General features: G+C 48.8%; 5 protein-coding genes across 5 annotated transcripts; 3 read left to right on the forward strand and 2 right to left on the reverse strand.

Moving 5' to 3' along the window:
- Nucleotides 1–4,530: 4,530 nt before the first annotated feature.
- On the reverse strand, nt 4,531–7,484 carry DFJ58DRAFT_878209 (common central domain of tyrosinase-domain-containing protein; the record flags this gene model as incomplete). The annotated part of the gene is made up of 15 exons (XM_041394492.1): nt 4,531–4,720; nt 4,773–5,497; nt 5,546–5,681; nt 5,732–5,892; nt 5,944–5,968; nt 6,019–6,033; nt 6,095–6,112; nt 6,170–6,235; nt 6,295–6,409; nt 6,469–6,562; nt 6,621–6,799; nt 6,852–6,955; nt 7,006–7,060; nt 7,110–7,119; nt 7,175–7,484. The coding sequence occupies 15 exons, from the start codon at nt 7,482–7,484 to the stop codon at nt 4,685–4,687; spliced, it is 2,049 nt and encodes a 682-aa protein (XP_041244957.1). The 3' UTR covers nt 4,531–4,684.
- A 2,047-nt stretch (nt 7,485–9,531) lies between these two features.
- On the forward strand, nt 9,532–10,141 carry DFJ58DRAFT_878211 (uncharacterized protein; the record flags this gene model as incomplete). The annotated part of the gene is made up of 2 exons (XM_041394493.1): nt 9,532–9,705; nt 9,769–10,141. 2 exons carry the CDS (start codon nt 9,532–9,534, stop codon nt 9,952–9,954), a joined length of 360 nt encoding a protein of 119 aa, XP_041244958.1. The 3' UTR covers nt 9,955–10,141.
- A 562-nt stretch (nt 10,142–10,703) lies between these two features.
- DFJ58DRAFT_702161 (uncharacterized protein) lies at nt 10,704–12,796 on the forward strand. The gene is made up of 5 exons (XM_041383616.1): nt 10,704–10,983; nt 11,036–11,194; nt 11,255–11,478; nt 11,541–11,958; nt 12,007–12,796. The coding sequence occupies exons 1-5, from the start codon at nt 10,799–10,801 to the stop codon at nt 12,506–12,508; spliced, it is 1,488 nt and encodes a 495-aa protein (XP_041244959.1). The 5' UTR covers nt 10,704–10,798; the 3' UTR covers nt 12,509–12,796.
- Nucleotides 12,797–14,878: 2,082 nt separating this feature from the next.
- Nucleotides 14,879–16,585, forward strand: DFJ58DRAFT_715931 (uncharacterized protein; the record flags this gene model as incomplete). The annotated part of the gene is given in 8 exon segments (XM_041384173.1): nt 14,879–14,890; nt 14,910–15,064; nt 15,117–15,275; nt 15,336–15,602; nt 15,693–16,001; nt 16,084–16,288; nt 16,310–16,342; nt 16,385–16,585. The coding sequence occupies 8 exon segments, from the start codon at nt 14,879–14,881 to the stop codon at nt 16,583–16,585; spliced, it is 1,341 nt and encodes a 446-aa protein (XP_041244960.1).
- Nucleotides 16,514–17,382, reverse strand: DFJ58DRAFT_326315 (uncharacterized protein). The gene has a single exon (XM_041379873.1). It carries the CDS (start codon nt 17,173–17,175, stop codon nt 16,825–16,827), a length of 351 nt encoding a protein of 116 aa, XP_041244961.1. The 5' UTR covers nt 17,176–17,382; the 3' UTR covers nt 16,514–16,824.
- Between the last annotated feature and the right edge of the window lie 1,615 nt (nt 17,383–18,997).

Raw genomic sequence — 18,997 nt, forward strand, 5'->3', positions numbered from 1 at the left:
GCGCAAGATGATGCATTCGTGAAGTGAAGACGTCTGTGCTTTCCGCCCTCACACTAGAGCGGGGTTCAATTCCTTTGCGAGGATGACGACCGTAGTTTAGGAAGAAGGGGGGAATATCCAGTGGAGGTTTGCACTTTGTCATTATAGTTAAATTGGGCGAGGGGGTAACCACTCTGCCCAGTCATTCTGACGGTAATTGGTGAATAAACGAAGATATTGCTTGATTTCTTGGTTTATCCGTTCGGTCTGACCATCTGTTTGTGGATGATATGCTGTGGATAGATTGGTTTGGATCCCGAGCAACTGATTGAGGTCGTGCATAAAGCTAGACACGAACTGAGAGCCGCGATCGCTGATGACACGTTCAGGAACACCGAAATCCTGCCATACCCGGTCCTCGGTACAAACGTGCAAGACCTTCAGAAGTCAACTCTCCATTTGTCGGCGCGAGACGTATCATCTTGGACAGTCAGTCCACAACAATGAGGATGGCGTCATTTCCCTTGCTTTGGGGAAGTTGAGTTATGAGATCCACTGATACGAACTGCCAGTTATGCTCTGGCACTGGATTAGGTGCGAGTAATCCGAATGGCTTTGTGGGAAAGGTCTTAGTACGTTGACATTTCTCGCAGCCACTCACATAACGCGTTACATCCGCATGAATTCGTGGCCACCAATATGTCCACAAGATTAACTCTGCCGTTTTGTAGCGCCCTGGATGACCAGATACAGGCAGGTCATGGTGAGAATGGATGATCTGATCTCGGAGGGATTGTTCATTCGGCACATAAATATGATTCTTCCACAACCTCAATCCGTTCTGTTCCTTCCAGCCTCTCTCACCTTTCTTTATTGCTTCTCTTACAAACCTCTCAACCCTCTTCGACGTGCGAATCTTCGACAAGATTTCATCACCCTCCATCTCTATCTCCGTTGTTTACTGCTCGGAACCATTCCTCTTTCAATAAAACTCGATCTTCGTTATCTTCCTCCCCCCGTCCATGGTCTGCTCGTCTCGAGAGGGCATCAGGCTTCCCATGGGATTTTCCCGGCTTATGGGTAAGTCGGAAGTCATACTCTGCGAGTTCCAAGGCCCAATGTGCTTGACGACGGTTTAGTTTCTTTGCCGAAGTAAAATACTCCAAATTCTTGTGGTCAGTGACAATTTCGATGGTTTGTTGCGCACCCATCAAATAATGTCGCCATTCAGCAAGAGCTCGCATAATAGCGAGCAGTTCCTTGTCATGGATGTCGTAATTGCGCTCGACATCAGATAGTGCACGCGAAAGGAATGCGACAGGGTGCCAATGATTATCAGATTGGAGTTGGGAGAGTACTGCTCCTGTAGCATAGTCAGAACTATCAGCTTCAACACGAAACGGGGCATCGTCTTTGGGTAGGATAAGTATGGGTGCTGTGGTGATAGCAGTTTTCAGGCCTTGGAATGCCTTTTCTTCGTCTATTCCCCAATGCCATTGTTCATTACCAGTTAAGCGGTGAAGAGGATGAGCGATATGAGCGAAACCTTGAATGAAACGACGATAGTAGTTGGCAAATCCTAAAAATTGCTGGAGTTCGTGTTTCATAGTAGGTCGAGGCCATTCCTGTACACCCTTCACTTTGACTGGATCCATAGAAACCTCGCCGTGACGAATAACGAGTCCGAGATATTCGATTTCCGTCTGTTCAAAGGCACATTTCTCGGCCTTCAGATACAAGTGGTTGTCACGAAGGATTTGAAGAACTTCACGTGTGACTCGTCGATGTTCTTCGAAGGATTCGGTAAAGATGAGAATGTCATCCATGTAAACAATCACCACTCCACGGCTAATGAGATCTCGGAATAAATCATTCATCATCGTCTGAAAGGTAGCTGGTGAGTTTGTGAGGCCAAAAAACATTACCAATGGTTCATAGAGTCCCCGATTGGTTGTAAACGCAGCTTTCCACTCGTCTCCCTCACGGACGCGGATATTATTGTACCCCTATCGAACATCGAGCTTGGTAAAATATCGCACGTTGCGGAGTTTGTGGATTACTTCGGAAATCAGAGGAAGGGGATACCGATTTTTGATGGTAGCTGAGTTTAATTTGCGATAGTCCTGTACAGGATGCAAAGAGCCATCTTTCTTCTTGACGAAGAAGAATGGGGAAGCAATAGGGGATTTCGAAGGTCGAATTCGTCCTGTGTGCAGATGCTCTTCAATGAACTTGTCGAGTTCAGCTTGCTCAACAAGACTTAGCGGGTAAATCTTGCTATTGAAAGGTTCGATGCCTGGTTTTGAGTTCAATAGCATGATCCCACTGACGTCGTTCAGGTAAGCGATCAAATGAGGCTTTCTCAAACACCGGCATAAAATCTTCAAGGTGTTTGGGAAGTAATTCTTCCAACGACATCTTTGTCCCCTTCTTAAGTGCCTCCTCTGCCAACTTCTGAGAGCATGTTTCCACAGCCCTAATCTTTTCACATCTTCTAGCCTTCTCCCAATACTGCCATTCTTCCAACGTCTCAACCTCAAACTTAGTGACAAAAATGCGATCTCCATCTTCTAACTGCTCAACTTTTCGCTTCTCCTTACAAGGTTCATCTTCTGGCTCATGTGATATCTCTCCTCCAAAGGTAGCACGGCAAGCAAGTGGACAGTGATTAAAGGTGATATCTCCAGTGCGCCAGCCCCCCGCTGTGTTGGTGCCCCCGGTGCCTGTGCCTGCGTGACTCCCAGTGTCCGTAGTGGTGCCGCTCGTTCCAGTGGTACCTGTATGGGGAGATCCTCGTCCTATACCTCCTTGTGGCCAAAACCAACCCAGTCCTCCTCTTCCTTCACCAAACCTCCTTCCACTTGCAAATTCTCCTCCATCACTCCTTTTGTTCGCTCTCTTATTCCTATCATACTTCTTCGCATAGTCCTTCCATGCCGTCAACTCTCTATCAACCTGCGGAGCAGCCACAATTGCATCAAATGTGGGCTTGTCAAGGTTTTGATGGAGTATATCAAGCAAGGCTTCGTCGTTGAAGCCTGCGACTGTTGCGAGTTGATCAAACTCGGCGAAATATTCATCAGCGGATTGTTTAGAAGTTTTCTTCAGCGTGTGAAGCTTAACCTGCGCGAGCCGTTTCTTATTCGGATCATCGAATACACCTCTCAACTTCCTCTCGAACTCTGCCCAACTCGCAAAGACAAGAGTGCCTTCCCTCAGCTGCTTCGTGATATTGGTCGCCCACGTACCCGCGAAACCTTTCTTCATAAAGGACAAGGTCGTAATGATTTTCATTTGGTCATTAGCATAGACCGACGGATTGCCGGAAAACAATAGAAAAAGTTGACTCATGAATGCGTCGAACGTCTCGTACTTCCCGTCATAAGCATCTGGTTCAGCAATTGATGCTTTAGGGATAGTCGGCGCAGTCGGAGTTTGTGGTACTGGAGCAGGGTGAGCTAGAACTTGTGCGACAACCTGGCCAAAGTCTTGCTGCCCTTGCACCAACTGTGCAAGGAGTTGAAGAAGGGTGTTTCCATCAGCGCCGTTAGGGGAAGACATATTTTCATCAACATCGAGTGAGTTATTGTTTGAAGACATGATAGGGGTAGAGTGGAATAATGGTTTTGGGCGTGAAGAGATTGTTTTCGACCTAATGTCAGCAACACCCTAAGTCTGCTGTTGGGGCTCAGATAAAGATCCGAGGAGGAGAATAGGATAATATTGTTATTACAGAACTGCGATGGTAAGACAGACAAGGTCGAAAACAAGGAACGAGACTCTCGGTGGCGCGCGTCATAACCAAATTGAAGGCCCGCTAGCCCTTGGGCTACGCCTTTTCATCACATCCTCCTCAGGCTGTCACGGTTACGGTCACCCTCACCCTTCCCTCAAAAATTAGCATGCATCTCGCCACCTCAATCCGCGTTGTCTTACCTGCCGCAAAACTCGAAAGTTATATTGTTTCGCTCACACTTTGGATCGACTCTCGCTTGGTGGATCGCATATGGCTGCCCTCGGCCGGACTCGGACATTTGCGGCTTCCTCGATGCTCTCTCATCTCTTTCGTCAAAGAGCAAGGTCTCCAACCATTCCTCGACCTTATTCAGTCCGCAATGTTGCAACCAGAAGATCATGCATTCAAGATTCAGCTTATGTCTGCGCATTTCTTCTCGCTTTATGGCCTGAATTCAACCTGGTACTTACTCTCAACGACGATGGCTTTCGACTCTGAATTGCAAGTTTCCGCATCTCATACACTGAACCACCAAGTCATCAGCCGACCCATTGCACGAACTAGTGATGAGCCGACGACCCATGGCTCCGCTGGTCCCGCTGCCCCCTACGTTCTAGAGGGAGTTAGTTAGGTTAAGTAGAGTTGGAGAGCAAGTCCGACAACCGAGTGCTGTCTCTCACCATTCTACCCTCGCGTTTCGTTTTCGTGCTCTCTCGCTTTTATGCTTCTAACTATCTCTCTTGTACACTTTTTTCTACATGTGTCAGAATTTGACATCGCCGCCCAAGACCAAATGAAGGGAAGAATTTCAAGAAGTAATGTCGATATTCCATACTATATATTATACAGGGATAAAACACTTCGACGACTGCATATTGTACAGGGATAACACATTTCCGAAGACATTGTTCTGAATTTGGCCAATCAAATACAAGTATTTCACAAGTTGACTCATCCAAGCATGCTGCATCACTCCGAATCCTTGTGAGTCGCCAGCCAGCCACCCTGTCAGAAAGGATATTCAGCGGATTGCCAAAATAAAGAACAATACGCTTACGTTGAAGATACCGTCATGGAGCTGCCAGTCACATAAGTGGACAGGACGAGCCTTGTCCTCTACGTGCTCGGCAACAGCAGCAGACACCAGAGAAATTTCCACGGGAGTGACTCTACGAGAAGTGGCACGATGTTGTGGCACCTGGGTCGTCTCCACCCCTCCCTCAGCTCCGGCAAGCTGTGAGCCAGTAGCATCCACAAGCTTTCCAACGAACTCCCCCTTGATGTGAGCGAGGGTCTGATTGAACGAAACCCCTGATTCTGCGCCTCCGTTTGATTTGATAATACTGTCGATCAATTCCGGAGGAATGGGGATCATCCCGCGAACTACAGATCCTGCCTCACGACGCATAGCACATGCTTTACAAGGAGAATTGTCTGGCCTTGCAAAGACTGTGATGGTACCTACGAGCTGCGGACTCGAATGAACATTCCCTTTATGGTGGAGCTGGAATGAGTAGGAGCGGTTGTATGCGTGCTCCACAAGTTTCACATGCACAACAAATGTGCGATAGTTAGGAATAACGGTATGATCACTTGGCACGGCAGGGTCTTCCTTGTTTGGAACAGGTAAGTGCTTCCAAGCGTGCGAAGCCACCTGTTTCGCCTTGGTTTGCGGATCAAAATCGTAGTAGGCTTGCACCCTTTTGCGCGCCGCAGCACGCTCTTGGGATGACGTGGCAGCTTTATCGACCTTGATTCCTTCAAACTCGGGAAACGAATAGTCTATTCAAAGTGAACTTATGTCATCCAATGGATAAGATTGCTACGTACACTTGGGGTAGCCTTGTTCATCCAAAAATCGGGCCTGAGTGGAAGTCCAGTAGTCTCCTTGTTCCGTTCGGAATGGCTGGAGTGGCCCGTCTGGAAGGAGTTGTTCGTTGTAAACTTGCGCGTACGTGCCACGTGCCTAAGAGATAACTATTGAGTATCTATGCGAGAACATCGTCCAACCCATACCTGTGTCCAGGGATATTGTTCATTATCGTGTTCATATCCGCTTCCCATCCAATATTCGGTGTGTAGCACCACTCCCACAGAGCCACTTGGGGGATTCAATAACAAGACAACACCCTTGAACGAAATATACATACATAGCCTGTCGACATTCGAATGGTGAACTAAAGGAAACCACGTAAGTAATGCATACGAGTGATCACCTGTTCACATACGGAAAAAGATAGGATCGAAACCGGCCTATGTGAAGATGAGCGCCAAAATCATTGCAGAGGGTCAGAATTGCTCACGTAGTCTGGGTAACTCTGCAAATTTTGTTAATATAGATCAACAAACACCTCTCGCACGCAAGTATTTACAACTAACCATTTGTCCATTCCCACCCTAGCTCATCGCTGGAGTAAGCATGCATCAAAGTTAGAACAAATGTATTCCACCCACAAGCAATATATGAACAGTGTCGTGCACGCCTTCAAGCGACCCACTGTTGACGAAGTCCATCTCTCTCTTCGATTCCGCGGTATGATTAGAAAAGTCGTCCCAGCTGTTAGCATATTTATCAATACATATATAATCCTAGCAGAAACTAAGACGTGCGTTATCGCAGAATTTTGGTCATCATTGAACGTAAAGAGCTGAGCGACTCTGCGCCTCAGATCCTTTGCCCCGGCTTTGAACGCCCTTACAAAATGTAACATCAGCACCAGCTTCACGCAACATATGTCTCCATGGATACTCACGTTTGTAGCGAGTCTATATGACTGCCTTCAGGGTTCGGGGTACTATCAGCGTGGCGATACGTCCTCTGCCACTTGGAGAAATACGCCACTTGTCCTGTCTTCGGACCACATTTGAGCAAGTTCAGTGATCTGGAAAGCGAAATATAACATACCGAGTCGTCCGTCTCGTCGGTAAAGTCGGATGGAATTCCATCGACATACGAGAAAAATGAGGAGCGGATTATTGACTATTCGTTTTTTACCTCCAGCAGCCATGATTTCGATTTTATCTTCATACAGAACAGGAGGAAGGCCATTCTCGGGTACATCTTTATCGGCCCAGTCCCAGTATCTGCGTGTAATGTAAACGTCTGTATCAGCGTCGGGAATGACTTAGCACGCACGGAAAACGTAGTTCCTTGGCAGCCTTAATCCACACTCCATTTTCACCTGGGTTATTAGTTTCAATGTCATGGGCCAATTGTTCAGCAATGTTTCCGATCGATTGCTGTAACACAATTGAACAGCGCGTCAGGCATGATCATCTGTTGAACATACCTCAATAAGCATAACATATGGGCGGTGCCAGGTAGGGAAGACAACGGCGCCGTGGCTAAAGAACGGTTTCAAATGAACAGAGCGAGAGGGTGTACATGACTTACTTGCAATAACCTGTCACACAATATTGTCAGGTTGTGGGAAACAACAGTGGAAACGACGGCCATACCTCCGAATCTGGAAGGAACAGGGTTGGTATCTTTCTTGTCAGTTGGGCTATAGTCAGCTGAGGTGTCCTTGTTGCGGTCACCAGCCCATTCAACATAGGGCTTTCCGTGAATTGACGCAATTTCCATGAAGGTGGCTGCTGGCTCAATGTGGGGAGCATCGGAACGCTGCTGGATCGCACTGAAAGCAAGGATGAACAATGCAAATTGGTAGGGTTGGTCCTTCCCCAGTGTCTGGATGGGCAAGCGATCAAATACGCCTCCAGTGCCCTTGCGGCCGATCACGGGATAGTGGTATTCAACAGAGCTCATTGTCGGAGTATGTTAGAGAGCGGTAAGAGATTGAGTGTGACCAGCTACATTTATATGCATGCAACAGGCGCGCAGGCAGAGCCCCCCTTACGCGGAACTGACCGCCGACTCTAACAGGTGACTGATGAGCAAAGTTGATGCGGAGACTTGCGTAAGCGTATACCTGTACATGTATTCCATAAAGAACGCCAAGTCAATGCGGTATTTGATAGAGAATGGAATGGAACATACCGGTCGTCGGCGGAGCGCCCATAGAATCGAGTTTGAATATCGCATGTGGATTGGATCAGTGATCTGATCTATATGAAGGACCAATGGATATCGAGGCTAACAAACCTCCGACCCAATAAAATGGAGGAACAGCCGTGACTGTCGCCTTCTAGGGCGCATACTGTAGACCAAAAGTGTGATACACAGGCAATGATGTGATGACCTTAATCTTCACATCCGTCATAACGTTATCACAGTTCTGAAGATTAAGGTCATCAACTAGAAGCTCGATTCCAACAAGAGTCGATGATAGTGGCAGACTCACCTTCAGACCTTTACCCTGCAATTTTTTCAACCAACTGGGAGCTTGAGAATGGCATTAGCATTACTGCCGTTTTGCGATTTGGAGGTGCCGCAACCTTGCAGTACTAGGCTAGGGTCTCATGAATTCAATTGGAGGCCGGACGGCTCCGACTCGGAACCGCCCGTCACGGCCAGGCTCCAACAAGTGACCACCCTTGTGAAGCTACTCCTTGCCGATTAAAGTGCGTCAGTACCCCGCCTTAAGAGCATCGAACAAGTGTGATGATGTAGCACTACAGGTACCGGGGAGGTGAGGTTCCGCATATAGCCTCATCAGCTAAGTGAAGTGACGTGGCAGATCGCGACGGCATATAAATAATACTCGAGCCGGTTTCTGAAACATACCCTGTTACCACTTGGTTCCTTCGAGTGATGCACATTGCAGTGGCCTTCCGAAGTACATTGGCTCCCCAAAACAAGGTATCACGGTGCTGTAACGTGCAGGGTAACGCAATAACGTCACTAATGATAAGACCTCTAGATCTGGCCTGAGGAACAGCGGCGGTAAAAATCTCTTGGCCACGAACGAGACTAGGCTCGTGACCAGCTTGGCGTCAGGAATCAACATCTCAACGCATGTAGGCAAGAAAGAGTCTAGAACGGAACAGCTTTCTGGCACTCGCTAATGCGAAATATGAACAGCAACGACTAAACTCAACCTACAACTGAGTCGGGTCGTTCATTATGCATTATTGAATTACCCATCACTCTACTTGTCCAGAATACCCGCCATCTGGCTCATTCAACTCCTCAGTCAAGTTTCATTGCCCTTCACCTCACCAAACTCTGCACGTCCGTCAACGTGTCACTTTCGCGATTGAAGTGCCCTTTTAGTGCCAATGTCCCCCTATGGCCACTTCTGTCCTTCTCCGCTAAAACCCATCTTTCCTCCCATTAACTCATCCTACATTATGCCGCCGACAACGCCGGACACGCTGTCACGGAGTTATTCAATATCGATGTTTCCGGCCTCAACCGCATCTCCCAGGCCTGCAGGTATGGAGGATTATATTGCTCGTATTTTATCTGCATCATCATCGCTAGGTATTCTGAAAAACGAACCTGCGCCGGTATCACCGGTATCCTCTTCCACACCCACGAGCTCGCTTTCCAGATAAGAATGAGTATTCCCCTCACAACTACAGGAAACAATACGACAAGCATCTCGGATGAACCCAGCGGAGTCGAGGACGGATCTAATGGTGCTCTCGCAGATGTTGACGATGGGTAGCATGATTTTATCCCAATGCTACCCATCGTCAACGTACTCGATCACATCCTCAAACTAAAGTGCTGCTCTTGAATCTGGCTGTGTCTAACTGCAGCTTTCACATCCATTCCTCTCCACGCAGCTCACCCCTTTCAAACAAAAGCAGATAGGTTCGCTCTGGGAAAGGGGGATCTCTACATCTGTTCTTACGCTGACAATTTCGGCTCTGATCAGATTATGAAGAAGCATATGCCTCCTTCCTTCATGGCGATCGGTCAAGGTCAACTGGGTGGAGGGAATGGCAAGGCGCTCTTGGCTGTGGACAGCGAGCTCGAGCTTGTCCATAAACTTGTCCTTGCGATGGCCAATCGTACCACTATTTCTAGCGACGCAGCCACACGAGCAGGTGCACTCGAAGCTTTGCAAGAGAACACCTGGGTGCACCTGGCGTGTCATGGCAAGCAAGACCCTGCGTAACTTTACAATTCCCATTTCGTCAAGAGAGACGAACATCTGACGCTGCTCGATATCGTGGAGAAAGACATTCCGCACGCGGAGTTTGCGTTCTTATCCGCTTGTCATACCGCCATTGGCGGTGAGGAGACACTCAACGAAGTCATTCACTTCGCAAGAGAGTCGCGGTCAACAATCGAAGATACTTCGCTCTGGTTCACTACCTCGCGATGACGCACATGGTAACGGTGATCGTGTGGGTGCAGAGGGCCGCGAGAATTTCCACGGGAAGGATAACGAGGGTCATATTGAATATCATTCTGAGGATCGCGCCGGACAGGCTCATCACGAAGGTCGTGGAGAGGCTCGCGGGGGTTGTGTACAGATCAGTTGGCATGACTCGAGCTCGATGGTGAATTAAACCACTCAGTCTGTCAATGGACCAGCAATGATTTTGGTCAGGTGTAAGGTTGTCAGATAAGACTTACGCCCTGACAATAGAACAGCGATTTCTCCGGTGAGCAAGGTGGTCGATAGAGGACGAACACACTTGGCTGGGAGTGGCAAGGGTACTGGCCAAACAAATACCATTTTTGTCGAGCTGCTCACTCCCGCTGCGCCTGATCACTCCGCTTTCGTGACGTCAAGGAATCCACGGATATCGAAGGTATGTGGGATGAAATAATTAGCAGGGCGTCCTCTTCTAAGTTTCAGGAGGAACGTTGGAACATACGACTACAGATTTATAATTATAAACGCAAGTGTCTGTTCACTGAGGAAAAAAGGACATTATACGAAGTGAGAATGTGGCGCGAACCTCGAGATTCGCACCAAATGTTACATTCTAACCAGGTTACGAAGAAATGAAAATGCAACGTTGCTTCTCCCGTGATACTTGACGTATACGGATCAGTACTAGTGCCAATAAGTTCCTAGCCCCTGAACAAGAGGGGTAAGATTGAGACTCCAGCCACGGAACTCACGGTTCTCAGAAAGGCTTTAAATACGCAAGATTGTTCACACTCCCTCAATCTGCGTCATTATTGTCGATCAGTCCTGGTCAACTCCAAACAACATAATGAACACAAAGGTTTACGACGAGAGAGTAGAAAAACTCTTCCCGCCTCCATCCCCTCCACCGACAGTACTCTGTCCACAGAGGTGGCCAGGATGCAACCCCGAATCATTGGCCGCGATGCGGCACGTATTGATCGATAACCACACCCGACATCACATCTTCTTTAATAATATCCAGTTTCACAAGTGAGTGATGGAAAAACTACCCTAAGCGATGATTTATGACATATCCACCCAGCCACATTACCCATCGAGCGCTTGCGATATACGCGTTAGGGGGGAGCGGCCCCGTGATTGAAGCATTATACAAACAGGACAGCAAGGTTCAGAGAGCTGCCATTGTATCGCCCCATCCCATCACAGCGCAGAATTTTGTTGACCATCTCGGTGATGAAAAGTGAGCAAATGCTTGCCCCTATGCCCTGACCTTGATGTTCTTAATATTCGGAATCAACAGCTACTACGAAGCTTACACCACTTTCTTTGCTAAGGCCATCGATGAGAAAGGCGCATCCGCAACTTTGGATGAATTTATCTTTTCTGAGAAGTATAACTTTCAGCCCGGAAGAGAAGTGGCAAAGCAGCCGGAAATGCTGTGCCGATTCGTAGATGGGGTCTTTCATTCATTGATTCATTGTGGATATGGCGTCGAGTTTGGCTTAAAAGGCATGCTTGCTGAGGGTAAGTCACACATTGGTGCAAAGGAAGAAGAGACATCACTTACATCCGGTGAACTGGGTTAGGGCTTTCGTTGGCGGCGATGCATGATATTCCTGTCCCGGGTTTCCTTCCACGATCAATGTTTGTCGCCCAGCCTGGTGACGGCATCGGCGCTGTGATGAACAGTTTTGCGTCGTTGGTGCTCGATTCTGCGATGCCTCTCAAGGCACCAAGCGGACAAGACACCCACGCTTTCTCAATTCTTGCTCGAGTTCTCAAGGATCCCAGCCTTGCGTCGAAAGGCCCATTAAATTTCGCTAGGCAATATCCTGACACAGTTGTGGCTCACGGTGACACAATCCGCGAGCACGTTCAGAAATGGACGGTAGATCTCTCCAAACCAGGAGAGATCGAACGTAAGATAGGAGAGTGTATTTGGACCTCCTCGGTAATGTATGCTCTCGGAGGGTGGAGAAACGGTTTCACTGCCAATTTCTTCCTGTGAGAATCAATTGCGATTCATAAATGTTCGATACTTACAGATCCTAGGATGCATCTGGTCACTTCAAGTCTCTTCCTCCCTTCACTCGTCGCCTACTTGTCTCCTCGGGCACAAGTCCAACTTCTCCGCGCATACCTCTCAAGCGCTATTGCATGGTTCGTAGTATGCGGCCGACCCTCCCTGAATTTCAAGTCCTTTTTTGAGTCGACATCCACGGTGCCGAACCCTCCAAACAGCCCCGCTGTTCCGCCAGTGGAAGGTATCCCAGCACAGAACGCGCAGACACCCAACCCTTTCCTTCCTCTCGTTCAATCATCCATAATGCACCCCAATGACCATCACGCCAAGATCCAACGAGCTTTCGCACACTTCTCCACCATCTATGGGGCCCGGCCGAAAGGATACTTTGCTGGAACTGAACTAGATGGGGCAGAGGAACTTGACGGCTCGCTGTTCGTGCGAGCAGCCGTGTTGACCGCAGATTACATGGGATGGGTGAGGGAAGGGGAAGAGGCGAGAATGTGGAGTTTGAAAGGGTTACATGTGTAAGCAATGAGGGAGATTGGAGCAGGTGTTAGTTCGAAACAAGGATGGGGTTTAGCTCAAGATAAATCTTCTTTAGGTGTAATGTCTGATGAATACGGAACAGAAGGAACCAGTGATGCATTACAACCCGTAGAATCGCGTTAGAGAAAACATAAAGATTATCTGGAAGTAAAGGTGAAGCTTTGAAGTCCAGAGTCTGAGACAGTTTGTGCAGTAATGTAACGATTACAAATTATAACATTAGTCAGGTGCCTCGTTGCCCGGCGCAGACAGAGCGGACTCATCTCCGTCACTGGAGGGATCAGTACTTACAGAAGCCACGGATTGATCTTCTACAATCTGGCCTGAGGAACAGCGGCGGTAAAATCTCTTGGCCACGAACGAGACTAGGCTCGTGACCAGCTTGGCGTCAGGAATCAACATCTCAACGCATGTAGGCAAGAAAGAGTCTAGAACGGAACAGCTTTCTGGCACTCGCTGATGCAAAATATGAACAGCAACGACTAAACCTCAATCAAATCAACCTACAACTGAGTCGGGTTGTTCATTATGCAATATACTAATTACCCATCACTCTACTTGTCCAGAATACCCGCCACCTGGCTCATCTAACTCCCAAGTCAAGTTTCATCGCCCTTCACCGCACCAAACTCTACACGTCCGTCAACGTGTCACTTTCGCTGCCCTAGTGATTGAAGTGCCCTTTTAGCGCCAATGTCCCCCTATGGCCACTGCTGTCCTTCTCCGCTAAAACCCATCTTCCCTCCCATTAACTCATCCTACACTATGCCGCCGACAACGCCGGACACGCTGTCACGGAGTTATTCAATATCGATGTTCCCGGCCTCAACCGCATCTCCCAGGCCTGCAGGTATGGAGGATTATATTGCTCGTATTTTATCTGCATCATCATCGCTAGGTATTCTGAAAAACGAACCTGCGCCGGTATCACCGGTATCCTCTGCCACACCCACGAGCTCGCTTTCCAGATAAAAATGAATATTCCCCTCACAACTACAGGAAACAATACGACAAGCATCTCGGATGAACCTAGCGGAGTCGAGGACGGATCTAATGGTGCTCTCGCAGATGTTGACGATGGGTAGCATGATCATATATGTGACAAAATCATGTTACCCATCGTCAACGTACTCGAGCACATCCTCAAACTAAAGTGCTGCTCTTGAATCTGGCTGTGTCTAACTGCAGCTTTCACATCCATTCCTCTCCACGCAGCTCACCCCTTTCAAACAAAAGCAGATAGGTTCGCTCTGGGAAAGGGGGATCTCTACATCTGTTCTTACGCTGACAATTTCGGCTCTGATCAGATTATGAAGAAGCATATGCCTCCTTCCTTCATGGCGATCGGTCAAGGTCAACTGGGTGCAGAGAAAGGCAAGGCGCTCTTGGCTGTGGACAGCGAGCTCGAGCTTGTCCATAAACCTGTCCCTGCGATGGCCAATCGTACCACTATTTCTGGCGACGCAGCCACACGAGCAGGTGCACTCGAAGCTTTGCAAGAGAACGCCTGGGTGCACCTGGTGTGTGATGGCAAGCAGGACCCTGCACAGCGTTACAATTCCCATTTCATCATGAGAGACGGACATCACGCTGCTCGATATCGTGGAGAAAGACATTCCGCACACAGAGTTTGCGTTCTTATCCGCTTGTCATACCGCCATTGGCGACGAGGAGACACTCAACGAAGTTATTCACCTCACAGGAGAGTCGCGGTCAACAATCGGAGTTACTTCGTTCTGGTTCAAGACCTCACGATGGCGTACATGGTAACGATGATCATGTGGGTACAGAGGGCCACGAGAATTTCCACGGAAAGGATAACGAGGGTCATGTTGAACATCATTCAACCACTCAGTCTATCAATGGATCAGCAATGATTTTGGTCAGGTGTGACGTTGTCAGATAAGACTCACGCCCTGACAATAGAACGGAGATTTCTCCGGTGAGCAAGGTGGGAGGTCGAGCACACTTGGCTAGGGGTGGCGGGGGTACTAGCCGAACAAATGCCATTTGCTCACTCCCGATGTGCCTGATCATTCCGCTTTCCATAGGTACCGTCAAGGAATCGACGAATACCGAAGGTATGTGGGATGTTGCAGGGCGTGCCTCTTCTAAGTTTCAGGAGGAACTTTGGATCACACGACTGCAGATTAATTATAAACGCAAGTGTCAGGTGCTTCTCGGAGACCGTGATACTTGAAGTACGGATCAGTGCCGAAGAAGCTAGCCCCTGAACAAGAGGGATAGGATTGAGACCAGTCATCGGACTCATGGTTCTCAGAAAGGCTTTAAATACGCAGGATTGTTCACACTCTCGTCCTTATCGTTGATCAGTCAACTCCCAATAACACAATGAACGGAAAGGTTTACGACGAGAAGGCAGAAAAAACTCTTCCCGGCTCCATCCCCTCCACCGACAGCACTCTGTCCACAGAGGTGGCCAGGATGCAACCCCGAATCATTAGCCACGATGCGGCACGTATTGATTGATAACCACACCCGATATCACATCTTCTGGAACGATATAAGGTTTCACAAGTGAGCGATAGAAAAACTATACTAAGCGATGATTTATGACATATCCGCCTAGCCACGTTGCCCATCGAGCACTTGCAATATACGCATTAGGAGGCAGCGGACCCGTGATTGAAGCATTGTACAAACAGGACAGCAAGTTTCAGAGAGCCGCCTTTGTATCGCCCCATCCCGTCACAACGCAGAATTTTGTTGACCATCTTGGTGATGAAAAGTGAGCAAATGCTTGCCCCTATGCCTTGATCTTGATGTTCTTAATATTCGGAATCGACAGCTACTACGAAGCTTACACCACTTTCTTTGCTAAGGCCATCGAAGAAAAGGGCGCCTCCGCAACTTTGGATGAATTCATCTTTTCCGAGAAGTATAACTTCCAACCTGGAAGAGACGCGGAAAGCCAGCCGGAAATGCTGTGCCGATTCGTAAATGGAGTCTTTCATTCATTGATTCATTGTGGATATGGCGTCGAGTTTGGCTTAAAAGGCATGCTTGCTGAGGGTAAGTCACACGTTGGTGCAAAGGAAGAAGAGACTTACATCCGGTGAACTGGGTTAGGGCTTTCGTTGGCGGCGATGCATTATACTTATATCCCGGGTTTCCTTCCACGATCAATGTTTGTCGCCCAGCCTAGTGATGGCATCGGCGCTGTGATGAACAGTTTTGCGTCATTGATGCTCGATTCTGCGATGCCTCTCAAGGCGCCAAGCGGACAAGACACCCACGCTTTCTCAATTCTTGCTCGAGTTCTCAAGGATCCCAGCCTTGCGTCGAAAGGTCAATTAAATTTCGCTAGCCAATATCCCGACACACTTGTGGCTCACGGTGACACAATCCGCGAGCACGTCCAGAAATGGACAGTGGATCTCTCCAAACCGGGAGAGATCGAACGTAAGATAGGAGAGTGTATTTGGACCTCCTCGGTAATGTATGCTCTCGGAGGGTGGAGAAAACGGTTTCACTGCCGATTTCTTTCTGTGAGTATCGATTGCGATTCAGAAATGTTCTATACTTACAGATCCTAGGATGCATCTGGTCAATTCAAGTCTCTTCCTCCCTTCACTCGTCGCCTACTTGTCTCCTCGGGCACAAGTCCTACTTCTCCGCGCATACCTCTCAAGCGTTATTGCATGGTTCGTGGTAATCGGCCGACCCTCCCTGAATTTCAAATCCTTTTTTGAGTCGACATCCACGGTGCCGAACCCTCCAAACAGCCCCGCTGTTCCGCCAGTGGAAGGTATCCCAGCACAGAACGCGCAGACACCCAACCCTTTCCTTCCTCTCGTTCAATCATCCATAATGCACCCCAGTGACCATTATGCCAAGATCCAACGAGCTTTCGCACACTTCTCCACCATCTATGGGGCCCGGCCGAAAGGATACTTTGCTGGAACTGAACTAGATGGGGCAGAGGAACTTGACGGCTCGCTATTCGTGCGAGCAGCCGTGTTGACCGCAGATTACATGGGATGGGTGAGGGAAGGAGAAGAGGCGAGTATGTGGAGTTTGAAAGGGCTTCATCCGTAAGCAAGGGAGATTGGAGCAGTGGGTGTTAGTTCGAAACAAGGATGGGGTTTAGCTCAAGATAAATCTTCTTTAGGTGTAATGTCTGATGAATACGGAACAGAAGGAACCAGTGATGCATTACAACCCGTAGAATCGTGTTAGAGAAAACGTAAAGATTATCTGGAGGTAAAGTATACAATAGCTGAAGTCCAGAGTCTGAGACAGTCTGTGCAGTAATGTAACGATTACGAATTATAACATTAGTTAGGTGCCTCGTGGCGCGGCGCAGACAGAGCGGAATCATCTCCGTCAGAGGGATCAGTGCTTGCAGAAGCCACGGATTGATCTTCTACAACAGGAATGGCTTCAGTGCTTGCCATAACTGTGTCGTTGTGTGGGTGATTCCCAGCAGATGATCCTTGAGCGGGTAGCACTCCACCGAGGTCGTACTTGGGAGGGCGATCAAATTTATTGTAGGCAGGAAGTATATCTTTCCCATCCCAATCTGGATCATCAGGCCCTCCAGTTCTGCGCCCGGCAGAATCAGTATCCGCAGCATTGACTCTGCGATCAGGGCGATAAATCGATGGGAAAGGGGTCAAACGATGCATCCGATGAGAGGCTTGATTTGGAAAACTGAATGTATTGCCTTCAGAGTCAGGAGCCTCAAAGTTGTCATGAGAATTTGACGACCTGAGAGATCGTCTTCTCCGGAACCTTCGGACAAAAAGTGTGCTTGATGAAGATTAGTAAATATCTTCTGAGCGCCTCGCGTGAAGTCCCCAGGCGCACCCATTAATTGCTGTCATCAAGACGAGGAATACAACAAGGCCAATGATCTATTGAAACAAATTTCAAATATTCACATGATGGTCAGCTCGTGCGTCGGAAAGTGATAAGTTGATGATAGCTGATCCGTGCCGCTATTATTGGAGTGACTAGTACTCTGATTCTCATTAGTTGATAAAACTTCTGAGCGACCCAAGAGCACCATGGAAGCACTTGAGGGGATGAAAGTCATTTGAAGAGGCTGCTAGTCAACTTCACATTCATGTGCGCAGCGTTTTCCTATAAGTATTACTGCATGTGCCCATGTGAACGACATTTATTTTGGTGTTTGATTGGTGGCGACACTGGCGAGGGTCTCTTCCTCCCAGTCTCTACAACCAACCCTGTGCCATCAGGCCACAGCTTCTACAACACCCGCCCCGGTTCCCATGGACTCGACCTCGTCCCTCGCCTCGCGCCATTCCTACACTACAGGTGCCACCCTCCAACAGCCGCCGGCACAGCGCTGCAGCACAAAAGCAAGCTCCCATCCCTGGCGTCGGCATCCCGGACCTCGCACGAGGCATGGTGCACTGCCGTGAAGCAGTGGGAAGACCCTGCCGCATCTATTAGCGGCAAGGCACTAAAGGATTGGCCCGAGGAGTGGTACACTGGCCCTATGCGCATGGTCACTGGCGTGAAGCGGAACATCCCCAAGGTGATCGCTGTCGAGTTCTACCGGTGAGTAGCCTTCACGCCGATTGTGGGTTCAAGAGCGGCACTTGATTGCTTGCAACTCATCACGAGCTTCGACAGGCTGCAGCGGGACCAGGGAGTATTTCTGGAAGCATACCCTGAGGCGACCCGCGGCGTCAAGCCACTTTTCGATGCAATTCAGCGCCAGCGCGAGGGACAGGGAGAAATCACTGGACGGGCAAGTAAGAACGGCCGCCCAGAAGTTCGAGCGTCCTCCTCCCGCTGAGACTATAAGACCACGGCCCCACATCACCATATTTCCGGGTCTGTATATCCACCAACACTCGTCTATGTATCACCCCCGTCCACGCACGTATTTGTAGCATATCACACTCACTGTCGCTGGGCTGGCATGACCACACACACACAACCGGATTGGTATCTTTCTTCTTCGCATTCTGCGACGTTGTGTAGTTTTTGCTTTGTGAGAGTTGTTCGTACGTCGATCAACATTGCAGGTCTGTTTTTGGGCCTCCGCAAATTCGATTTGTTTTCAATAGAGACGACCGCAGTGTGTCGTTGAACGGACACTCCAAAACAAAAGGGATCAACAGGGAGGGAATCCGGCGGAACCCGAATGTCACGTGATCGTAAAACGCTCGACAAAGTGTACCGGCAATGGGAACCCCAACTTCGGAATCTAATGAGCAATGAGCATGGACAATAAATTGACTTGGATGAGCTCGTCGTTGCCACTCACATCGACTTCAAGGGCCAGCCCAGTCATCACGATGGCTGACTCGCGTTTCTTCCCAAAACTTCCACATCCTCTCAAACTTTGACTACTCAGAAAGGTTCAGGGGATCCAATTCGGGCGTCTGTTGTTCACCTCTTGGGCCCTAGAGCTCATTCTCTTCCATGTTCGGCAGCTTCTCAGGCATTCATACAGCTCGTGCAGCCTACTGCGAG

This window comes from Suillus subalutaceus (assembly GCF_016647625.1).
Source record: "Suillus subalutaceus strain FC151 chromosome Unknown DFJ58scaffold_40, whole genome shotgun sequence".
NCBI lineage: Eukaryota > Fungi > Basidiomycota > Agaricomycetes > Boletales > Suillaceae > Suillus > Suillus subalutaceus.